A 12,458-nucleotide genomic window follows, 5' to 3' on the forward strand; every position below is an offset into this window, starting at 1 on the left:
TCCAAACACCTCTATTGTAGTCCAGCCTTTACTTCCGTGACAAACATGCGTCTCTTTGTAACACGTTATAATGCTCGCATAGCTGCTAGCGTGGCACGCCCTCATGCTCTGCTTCTGACTGGCTAGTAGTCCTTACCTAGGTACTGCACATGTGCAACTCCCAACAAAGATGGAACAGAAGTGAGATGCCTCACTCTGTAGCTAAAACAGAGAGCTCAACACAGAGGGTGAAAAGAGGAGCTGCAGCAATGTGCAGTACAACAAAAATACTGTGTGTTTTTTGAAAATGAAACCACACAAACCTATTCTGGTACAACCTCTTAATATAATTATGAACCTGAAAATGAGCATAATATGAGCACTTTAATGTAAAAAAAATCAGTGTATCTGTTTTTCCTCTGGAAAACGGCGTATATCAACCAAATTAGATGTCCTGATAAACTATCTGCTCACAGAGCAAGTTCCAAAGATAAAATACCTCTGTTTAATGCTGGACCCTCTCCTGAAATTTGACAATCAGGTGAAAAAATAAGACCAAACCGTCAAAGCCAACTTCTATTTATTTAGACTAATTAGGGACTGTCTAACCTTTGATGCTGCCACAACATTTATGCACACAATTATGTTTTCACACCTCAGTTATTGTGCTACCCCATGGTCGCAGGCAAGTCCATATGTGACTAAACCATTAGAGAGACTCTACAATTGTGCATTGAAAAATATTGGGCAAAAGGCCAACCAAATCACATCATTGTCACGTCCTGAAAGATCTGAACATGTTAGGATTTGACAACTACATTGCATTTGCAAATTCCAATCTCATCTGGAAGTTCTTACGTTAACAGGCTCCTCAGGCTCTCTGTGACATGGTGCAACCATTACAGGCTTTTGTCCACTAGAAACACAATAGCGGGGAACTGTAAAATATCCTTTAGAAAAACCTCCTTTGGCCAGACATTATTCTCTATTGAGGGAGCTAAGGCATTGAATGAGCTGCCCATTGAGCTAAAAGCAATACAAAATAATAAACTTTTTAAAATTAAACTGGTTTTTAATTGATAATCAGACCTGTAGTTACATATAGGGGTCAGACGGCGTGGGATGGTGTATGGGTATGTGTATGTTTATGTGCTTCATGTATTTTAATTGTGGCGATGTTTAATATTTCTTTTTATGACTGTTTAAAAGCCCTTCTAGGGACGGGCATTGGAAATTAGCAATAGCTATAAATGCTGTGATGCTGTACATTGGAGATTTATTGCACAAATGTCTATGTCTAAGCATCCGTCCCTATTCAAATAAACATTAAATAAAATTTATTGAGCTCATTGTAAAATAAAAAAGTTTATATGCAATGTTATGAAGCTATATCTTTCACTGGATTCTGTTGATGTTGAAAAAAATTATGTTAATGTCTCTATTAACATTAGAAAACAAAACATTATCTACAACTTTAGTTAATTTTAGTGTGGAAGCTTTTAGTTCTGGTAAAGTTGGTCATTTAATTTTACTGCTGATTTAAGGTATTGCAGCAACTTTATTGCATCTTCCTAGCATCCCTTCTACTGTGGTACGTTGTGCTCTGTAATGCAGTATTGCATTCGTGTATGTGTGTCTTTGTGTGGCTCAAGTGCTGTAGCATTGTCCTTATTTAAAGAAAATGTTCGTTAAAGCAACATGCTAAATTACTCATACTCATTAGGCGTTCAGGTATTTTATCTTGGAGAATAAATGAAATAATCGTATACACCTTCTGTTTAAATGATTGCACACCGTGTGAATATTGGCGTTGCTGGTGGTAGAATCAGCTCAGTGTTGTGAGACGCTGTGTTCAAAACCTCTCTCTGAGAAAATGTCAGGCAGCGTCTAAATCCTCATGCTGCATGAGGGCCAAGGAGGTGAGATGCACTGCCACTCTTTCTTGTAAATATGATTTTGTTTGTGGTTCTCTATAAATCAATTGTGCGTCACTAATAAAACCTCTGAATCATAGCCTCCAACTGAAGGACTTGCTGGCTGTGTTTGGGGAATTTTAATGAAATTGACTGAAGCACTTGGAAAGATATTCAGTCTGTCATGTTGTTTTATAGTGATCTGTGAATTCAGTTGTGAGAGGCAGTATCTAAATGAACCATAGACGGACTGATCAATACAATCACTGGCACCTCTTGGACCTGTAACACCTATATGCAAGCACATGTTCTCTGGTGAACTTTTGAAGCTGAACACAATTCTAATCTACCAACAAACCAATGACCTTCCGGTTACAGGCTCGCTTCTCTTACCAAGCACTGCATTGTCTGGAATGAGTGTTCATAGTTAAAATAGTGTGTGAGGGACATTTAGGTGCTATTGTATGTGTTGTATATGTATTCAAGATTCTTTTGCATTCTCCATTCTTGTCAGCGATCTTCAGTTGTGATTTCAGCAGCCTGTTAAAATAAAACCGTTATCAATGCATGTAGCCAGTGTGTCTCTCTAAGGGCAGTTGTTTATAGCTGGTTGGCCAGTGTTTTGCAATGCCCACAGCAGGCTACAGTACAAACGGTGATCTAATTGGAATTTGTTCATGATATCGATTGTGCTGTGGCACTTCCGAAATTGAGTCGTTAAAGGAGATTAGCTGCTGCTAAATCGGCCCTTTATTAACCAGCAGATGAGGAATGACACAGAGGAGGCTCTACATTAGAAACCATCAACTCCTGCTACACCACTTTCAGCGCGCCGGACTGTGCATTGGAAAAGAAAACACATTAGCCGATGTTTCCCAAGAGGCAGCAGGAAGCAAGAGTAAAAAGCAGTCTGATGAACAGTTGATTGCAAACAAGGCTCAGTTCTAAAAATGTACTGCGTAGGAAGGGTGTTGGGTCTCGGTAATGGTGATTTACGAGCACAATGTGTGCGCGGAACATTACTGTGGAGAAATGTGTGTTCTTCCCACATTTTAACCCGGAGGCTTTGCTTAGATTTAGTGCAGCAAGTACACTGGAGCTGAAAGAGGATCATCTGAATTTAGCAAATAGTCTGAAGTCCATGAAAAAATAAATGTACATAAGAATGGTGCAGTAATTGTTTTGGTGTTCAATGTTTGGTCCTACAGTTGCATGCAACAGGTTTCAGACAGTTGGTGGGAAGCAATGAGCAGGGTGTGTGTTTACTGGAGTGGACAATGTAGTAATAAATTACCCTGCAATGCTTAAATCCTTTCTATATCTCATCTCCTTTCCTATCGTGTGTCATTCCTCTTTTAAAATGTATTGTTACACTGCTGCTATAAAGCTGCAAATCTGAATGGGAATTAATTTAGTCTCTTTCTGTCTGTGGAAGGAAAGCAATGTTGCCTAACTGCTGAATTATTCAAAGGTCTTTAGACCAGTTTGACTGAATATATTGTAGAAATGACTGAAACAGTGCAAAGCCAAAGAAGAAAATATGTACAGGCAATAAAGGGAAAGGATTTAGAGGAATAATCTGGGCTTTGACAGCAGCTTTATTTTGTAGTTCTTGTTTCTGATGCCGAGTGCTTCTTTTCCTTTTTGAAAACCTCAACAACACACATACGATATATACTGTGTGGTGGGGGTGTGTGTGTGTGTGTGTGTGTGTGTGTATATGTATGTATGTGTATATATATATATATATATATATATATATATATATATACTGCACGTATACACACAAGCACACAGACCAATAACTGGGTGTTTTTTCTCTTGGTCCTTATTGTATTTACTGGTCATAATATAATTTCTTCTCATAGAAAGGTGACTTTGGCTTGCGCAGTGATAAATGAACTCTGACAGGAGTAGTGAGTCTGCACACATTGCAGTTTTCAAAAGCCTAATGCGATTGATGAGGGAACACTGAGAGGTGAGCCTTTATTTTCACTCACATTCTCCGAGAACAATATGAGGCTGTTGTTGGTTGCTAGTGTTTTTTTTTCCTCAAAACAAAAGAATAATTCACTCCCAAGTCCCAAGAGTGGTAGTATTCATCTTGCTTCTTTGGATTTTCTTCATCAAAAATAACTTATTGCTGCTTATAATTGTGTTTTCTTCCACGCCCTCGGACCCTTTGGTGATTGTGGACTGTGTTAATAATTGCACTCGGCATTGAGGGTAGGGCCTAATGTGATAAGAAGAAAACCGTACCGGGTCAGGACCTTGACTCACAAGCGATGGAGTCTGGTGACCTGCTCTGACCTTATTGTCTGTAGCTGCAGGCTCGTTCATTGACTCGGTGTTCGCTAACAGCATCGTTCTGGTTTACCACCTGTCAGGTCGTTAATAATTTGAACCGAGCAGCAAGACAAAACCGATACTGTCAGACTAATTTGCCTGTTCCTGTGTTTTGCTGGAAAGCTGGCTTCTGGTGAGCTGCTGCTTTAGTAACCAAGGACAAAAGAAAGTAGAAACAACTGAATTGATGAACCCGTAAGATGGAACATAAAATAAATGCATATCAAATGTGATCTTGAGTGAGGCTTTGCTACATTTATGGATTTAAACTGCTGGTACACTAAAATATATGTTCTACATTATACAAAGCCAAATAAAATGTGACTTTACATAGAGACACACTGTACCATGCCATAAAATGTAATCTTATTTTTTTCTTCTTATTTATCACTCTTTTTATCTCTAGAATGACTTTCTCCTTCCTTTTATTCTTTATCCTCAATCCTCCTATCTCTATGATTCACTTTGGCAATATCTGTCTCACACTATCTGTCTGTGTGTTTTTCAGTGTTCGGTGGCCAAGAATCTCGTGGGGTGCTGAGGAAAATCAGTGAAATGCTGGAGGTCATTATGAAGAGGATGGATGCTCTGTCTAAACTGGGTAACACCACAGACAGCCACAGGCTGGATGAGCTCAGCTCGGCCCTGGACAGGTACGGCAAGTTGGCCTGTCTTGTGATTTACATTAGATACAGCTAATGTAAAATGCTGCCATGTACAGTACAGGTTGAATATGATTCCCTAAAAAGTTTCTGAGGAAGACGGCACATTACTTGCACAAACAAAAGGAAATGCAGTAGACTGAAAGTACTACCTTCTTCTACTTCTTTACGAGTAATAGCACTCACTGTTTCAGCACATTTCTGCGTAAGGAGCATTTTTTTTTAAACTGTATATCAGGCATAGACACTAGACTCTAATGTTTATGCCTGATATACAGTTGCTAGTGTTTTTGTGTTTGTTTTTTCAAAACCATAAATAATTGACTCCCAAGTCCCAAGAGTGGCAGTATTCATCTTGCTTCTTTGGATTTTCTTCATCAAAAATAACTTATTGTTGCTTATAATTGTGTTTTCTTCCACGCCCTTGGACCCTTTGGTGATTGTGGACTGTGTTAATGATTGCACTCGGCATTGAGGGTAGGGCCTTATGTGATAAGAAGAAAACCGTACCGGGTCAGGACCTTGACTCACAAGCGATGGAGTCTGGTGACCTGCTCTGACCTTATCGTCTGTAGCTGCAGGCTCGTTCATTGACTCGGTGTTCGCTAACAGCATCGTTCTGGTTTACCACCTGTCAGGTTGTTAATAATTTGAGCCGAGCAGCAAGACAAAACCGATACTGTCAGACTAATTTGCCTGTTCCTGGGTTTTGCTTGAAAGCTGGCTTCTGGTGAGCTGCTGCTTTAGTAACCAAGGACAAAAGAAAGTAGAAACAACTGGATTGACGTTTTTAAAGTGAACCCATAAAAGGGAACATAAAATAAATGGATATCAAATGTGATCTTGAGTGAGGCTTTGCGACATTAGTGACTAGAGGAATGTAGTGAGGGTGGTTTGTATTAGGATGAAATGTTTTTAATATCAGTGTGTACCTCAGGCCCCACCCGAGGCATCCAAAACTATTGTGTTGAATTTAAAATTCATACATGTTTGGAGTGGTTACCTCTCCTGGTGTGTACGTTCCTCTGATTGCCGTGAGCATATCATGGTACAAGATACTGAACAAGATGACTAATGTCATTAGAGTAATTCTAAATTAATTTAAAATTAGTTATTTATTAAGTTAATTGATTAAGATACTTTAAAACTGAAAACTGTTTATCTGGGTTTTTTTGTAGTGGGTACTGGCCATGTTATGTGCTATTTAAGAATCTAAATAATCTGCTGGTGATACAGTAGTTATACTAAATAATTAAAGTACAGTGTGCAGTGCATTTTTAATAGTATGTATGTATTCAATGCATGTCCAGGTGCTAATCCCTGTACAGATGTGAGGCAATTATTGTGAGTACCTGCCAAAAAAGGACATTTCAATTTTGCTGATTTGAAAAGATCTAAACAAAAATTTCACTGCAGTGGTTATACCAAAATGATGTTAAAGATTGGAAAAGAACACCAGATCAAAGCTGTCAAGGGTAAACTTGAAGTGGTCCTCAGAACATTTGTCTAGTTTTCCAGCTCAACCTGTGTGCCAGAGGTGAGTTTCATTGGCATAGAGTAATGATAAGATAAAAACATGGAGGCTGAAGAGGACCTAAGAAATGAGAGTGTGTGAAGTGTGGAACGATGTGACAGTTATCGAGGCATAGTATCGCTTTTTCTTTTAAAGCCAACCCCCCTTCTTCCCCCCGATAACCCTCGCCCTCTAAGCCCGCTTTTGCCGTACAGCCATTACAGATACTGTCAGCGGGGCGGATGGTTAAGTCTATATTAGAGGAGTTGTTTCGGATACTTCCCTATATTTAATACTGTAGGTATTAAAATATTAGAGGTTCAAATATAATAAATATTGTATTATAACTATTAATAGGTTCAGATGAATTAATTGAGATACTTCCCTATGGTTCTTAGATTATTTTTAAAGAGACACACACACCCCCGCACTGGCGGGTTCTCGCTACAGTGGAAACCCGATGACGAGACAAGAGGCTTTTGATTGACAACCTAGATGTCTCCTGTATGTGAAATACACAGCACACAGAAGATCTTTATAACCAAACAATTACAATTGATTACTCACACTCGGACAGCTGCCTCTGCCGTGGTCACAGATGTTTCCGCTCAGCGGGAGAATCAAAGGTCTGCTGGTCAGGTCGGTCCCCGGGGTTGCTGCAAACCGCACGGTTAAAGAGGAGGCCACCACTTCTCCTTTGGGGGGTTCCCCGCTCACGCAGGCAAGTGGCAAAAAGAAGAAAAAAGGAAAAAAGGAAAGAAAGTCTTTTAAAAAAGCAAAAAAAAACTCACAAGGCTTTTTGGGTCACCTTGCTCAAGACGAACACAGGTGGTTTTATTATTTTTCTTTTAAAAAGGCAAAAAGTTAAACAAAAACAAAAATAAATGGAAAAATGAAGAGAGTTCAATCACTCAAAAAATGCTCTAAGACACGAAAACGAGCCCAAGGGAGAGAGCGAGAGCGAGAGAGAGAGCCCGGGGTGCTTTTCAGCAAAGCACCCAATTTTATATGTACATTTCATGGGGTTCAACCCCCCATCACAGCAAGGTGTGTTTTATCGCATTTGTTTCACCTTACATGGTAATACAGTCTTAAAGCACGCATCAGGTTGGATATACGTAAAAACCATCTCATATGACGATATTTCCTTTATACATATGCATTTTGCTATCTAACATAGAATCTAACGGCTCAGTTCGACTGCATTGATCAAAAGGTCAGAGCAGTAACCTTTTCACCTCTTATGTGCACCCAGAGCCTACCCCTGTACACAGGGTCCCAACAGCACTTCCTCTTTCCAGCTGTGCAGGTTCAGACAGACAGTTACGCAAAGCAACTTATGCATCTGAAGCCTCTTGCAGACACTTCCTCTTTCCGACTGCAGGATCAAATAGGCAGCTTCACACCGCAACTCACACTAAAATGTCTCTAAGCATGTTTATAGTAATATCAGTAACACAGAAACTTAGCACAATTATATTTCTAAAGGCGCATTAGCACTCATAAACCAAAATCAAAGGCAGTATTACAGTCTCAAGAGCAGAAATATATTTTAGCTGTTTTTGGGTTAACTCATGTCAAAAGCAGAAGCACAGTCTCCACTGTTCTTGAGCTGATATATTTTCAAAAGCAGAAGTATAGTTTTAGCTGTCTTTTAGATTAATACAAATACATTTCAAAAAGCAAAAATATTTCAAAAAGCAGGAATATAATTTGTAATTGTTTTTTGGATTTTCACATACTCTCGTTCAACAGAAGAAAGGGAGAAGGCCAAGTATGGAGCCCTGGGGCATCCCCGTAGAACAGGTCCATGCTGTGAAAAGAGTCTTGAGCTGCGGGAAACCTGTGTTGAAGAAGATATGTGTTTCTCCTGGAGCTGGAGAAATAAAGTACAGTGCCATATATATAAGAAAAGAGCAGAGGTCTTGCTGAACAAGTTGAAGCTTCCAACCCTGAGTTGTGTGTGCGCTCTGTGGTTGCCATGGTAACACCCATTTCCTCATGCCCGTACCTGCTCAGGGTTTAAGGAGAGAAAGCTCCCTCCTGTTTTCTGTCTTTGCTGTCGTTTTGCTCCTGGACATCACCTCCCTCTTCCTCACAGCCGGTGAAATATCTTTTCTGATATCCACTTCAATCGAGCCTGCATGCACTGCCTCACACAATAATGTAACCACCTCTGATAATAAATTAAAAGGCATTGTAATACTATTTGAAATTAATGTCTGGCCACTCTGAAACTGCTGTGGACTGCAAAGGATGAACAATGACAGAAGAGGTACGAAGACGAGGACCTGACTTGCTTTTCAAATCCCTCAGGGAAAATATTTTTTGTACTCTGGCCAAAAAAATGCTGCATACATTTATTTTCATCTGTAGTTTTATAATACAGTCCCAGAATTTAATTTTCTCCACAAAATGCCCCGTGGATTAACTCTCAGTCACGTAGTTTTAACAATCATTTAATTGGCCTCTTTGGGACTAAACTGGAAAATGTTATAGTGACAAAGGCCAAATAGTTTTGGCTGACTTGGAAAGACTGACTTGGTGGTAAAAATGTCTTGGCTTCATTTTTACCTCACTCAGGTTATTAAAAACCACGGCATGGCTCAAGGTCAGGGGTTGACACTGGAGATTAGTGAGAGATCTTCAGGCAGGAACAACGTTGGCCACCTGCACCTGGGATATCATTAAAAAAGTAATTAGGTTGTCTTCTTGCTCTTCAACAGCTGATAGCCCCTTCTGGGTCAGGGTCACTGCTGTGTGTGTGTGTGTGTAGGTTTGGTTACTACTTTCCTCCTGGGCAGCATGTGGAAAGATGGAATTGGAGTTTAGGATTATGTTAAGTTATGCATATAAGCACAGTTAGATTGCTTTCCTTTGGCGCGCACACACCAAAACATACATGCTGCCTCAATGAAATCAGTTTTACTGCTTGATCTGCATCCAGCTCAGAGCCACTGTTCCATTAGTTTCTGTGAGTTTCATGTTCAGAGCTATTTAATGAGCGATGTAAATTCCAGAAATACTACTTCATAACAAGAGAGCTTATTAAACACATTAATTTATGTGTTTGTTTTCATGTTAAACAAGGCAATGGTACAGCAGTTCCATTGATTAGTCTTGGTTGTTTATAACCTAGGTAGAACACATCAGTAAAGTCATATGTTGATGTGCAGGGTTAAGATGTTGAAGTTTGAGATTAAGATTTACTTCTCTCTTCAGTTGCTGCATGTCAGATATTAACCAGTGAGTCTGGATGTGTGTTGAGTGGTTATGTAGAGACAAGGATCACACTGCAAGGGACTCCACCAGTTTAATGGGATCCACAAGTAACTGCAAACAAAGTATTTACAAGCTTTTCCTCATGCAAAATGCTCTTTGAAGAGTTCAACTACCAAGTGCAGCACATACAGTTTGAAAATAAGATGTTCATTTCTCTAAACACTCAACAATTACTTCAACGGAAAGTACCCAAAACACTACATGTATATGTATATATATATATATATATATATACACACTCACTCACTCACTCAACTACCGGTCAAAAGTTTGGGGTCACTTAGAAAATTTTATTCCACTCCATTACAGACAGAATACCAGCTGAGATCAGTTGCAGTTTTCCGATCACATTATGTGCTTACATAATTGCAAAAGAGTTCTCAACTGTTGTAGAAAGAAGTGGCTGATCTTTAATGCAATATCTACATTGCCCATTATCAGCAACCATCCATCCAATGATCCAAAGGCACATTCTGTTTACTAATCTGATATCATTTTAAAAGGCTAACTGAGAAAACATCGGAGAACCCTTTTGCAATTATGTAAGAACATAATGTGATCTGAAAACTGCTGCCCTGGTTAAAAAAATCAATGCAACTGATCTCAGCTGGTATTCTGTCTATACTGTAATGGACGTGTGTGTGTGTGTGTGTGTGTGTGTGTGTGTGTGTGTGTGTGTGTGTGTGTGTGTGTGTGTGTGTGTGTGTGTGTGTGTGTGTGTGTGTGTGTGTGTGTGTGTGTGTGTGTGTGTGTGTGTGTGTGTGTGTGTGTGTGTGTGTGTGTGTGTGTGTGTGTGTGTTCGATCTCAAATTAAAGGTTTGGATACAAAAATTACCACCAAAATAAAAGTCTCTACCAAGTCACTATATGATTTGATTTTACAGAAATACAAGGTTGTAGTGCTAAAACAATTAGTCGATTCGTTGATTAGTCAGACAGGCACTGTACAGAGATCAGATTTTACTACATTGTGCTGTGTACGATTATATGTGACAATAAATTAGAAAAAAAAGAACAAAATAAATTGCCAGCAATTTTGATAATCAATCATTTATCAAGCAAAAAGGTCAAACATTTGATTGAAGTTTGTAAATTGAAACATTTTGAGTTTTAGACTTTTGGTCAGACACAAAAAGCCATCTGAAACAATTTGGGCTCTGGGAAATTCAGACATTTTTCATCATTTTCTGATATAAAATAGTTGACAGATCAGTTGATACTCACAATTATTGTTCGTTGTGGGGAGAGCTACAGCTATTAGTCAAGTAATTGATTATAGTTGATCAACAGGAAATTAATCAGCAGTAAGTTTGATAATTGATTAATAATTATAATTTATTTCTAGCAAAAATGCCAGAAAACGTACTGTTTACAACTTCTCAAATATGAACACTCTGTTTTTCACTGAATATCTCAATATGTTTCACTTTTTGCCGACATTGTATTGACCAAACAATTAATCGACTAATTATCTGTGGATTAGTTTTGGCACTACTAGCTTCAAAGCAGTCAACCTGACTTTAAAATAGATTTTTTCGGACGCCAATAGAAAGAGGATTTTATTTCTCAGACGTCTCTTTCAAGAATATTTAATAATTCATTGCATAAATCCATTAACCATGAATGGAGGTAGTTGCAGTGCATTCCCAAGGTGTTGCAGCAAATGCTAAAACATTTGCCCTCTTTGCTTTGACGGTTCATTGTTTCATAGAAAAGCAACATTTGGTGAGATGTCTCTTCTTCTGTGGTGTTTGCACTTTTTAGAGCAGATACAGTAGCACAGACCTAGGCTCTGGGGTAAGACTGAGGTCCTAGGCCGAACAAGTTTCAGATCATTTACTGTTCCGTTTCTCAGAGACATGTTACAGATTTTCAAAATCTCTTGGAACTATAACACTGCATATACTGTATATTGCAAACCCCTTCTCTTGTCTTATCTTTATTCTCTTTGTGTTTCATCCCCCATATATCCTTCTCTGTTGTAACTATTGCTTCCTGATTGTTTTGCCAACAGCTTATTGGCCACAGAGGTCAAGTGCAGTGAAACACATTGGCTAACAACCTAATTTTCTTCTGTTTTCATTTCCCCCGGGGACATGCTTTAATATGCAGAGTTACTTTTTTTTTATCTTGACAAATAAATGATCTGTCAGTGTTTTTAAAAGCTTTTTCGATTTCATGCCTCAAGTTCTCAAGAATTAGCGTTTCTTCCACTACTTTACGCTCACTGAAGGGTGGAAAAACAACAAATACAACTGGGTGGATGGAAGTAAGGAAGGAAGCTATAAAAGAAATATAGCGTCCTCTTTCTTTTGAAGGCGCCTGATTGCTGTTTGAAGAGAATGTAGGTCGTTAGAAGATGGTTGTCGCTGGAATAATTTCAGATATTCTCTTTTTTTCCTTTGGGTGTTTTAGGATTCAGCCTATAGGACTATTGGAGCGGATTCAGACCATAGCCCAGAACATGTCTGACATGGCAGTAAGGGTGGAGCAGATCCTGCAGCGCAGCATGGCCAGCGACCGAGGTACCATTTTAAAAGAAAAAGAAATACTCCCACACACACACACATTCTTCCCCCTCAACACTGGGAGAATACCAACTATAACTGCAGCCCCTCCGATAAATCCCCCCTGTCCAATCCCTAAAGCCATCCAATCTGAAGACACTTTTTTTCCCCTCTGCCCACATAAACCCGACTCTCAAGCCTGGATCCAGCCTAACACTTGAATGAACAATTTATGCGTGGACTTTCTGGTCCATCA

The 12,458-nt window shown here is 39.2% G+C and overlaps 1 protein-coding gene across 1 annotated transcript in view; it reads left to right on the top strand.

Annotated features, from left to right (window-relative positions):
* LOC114569312 (alpha-1,6-mannosylglycoprotein 6-beta-N-acetylglucosaminyltransferase B) overlaps nucleotides 1-12,458 on the top strand; it is a 47,244-nt gene that overhangs the window by 13,608 nt on the left and 21,178 nt on the right. Inside the window, exons 5-6 of the mRNA XM_028599140.1 lie at nucleotides 4,747-4,891; nucleotides 12,111-12,220. Of these exons, the coding sequence (XP_028454941.1) occupies nucleotides 4,747-4,891; nucleotides 12,111-12,220 (255 nt within the window). The remainder of the gene's footprint in view (nucleotides 1-4,746; nucleotides 4,892-12,110; nucleotides 12,221-12,458) is intronic.

The sequence above is a fragment of the Perca flavescens genome, chromosome 15 (genome assembly GCF_004354835.1).
Source record: "Perca flavescens isolate YP-PL-M2 chromosome 15, PFLA_1.0, whole genome shotgun sequence".
Taxonomy (NCBI): domain Eukaryota; kingdom Metazoa; phylum Chordata; class Actinopteri; order Perciformes; family Percidae; genus Perca; species Perca flavescens.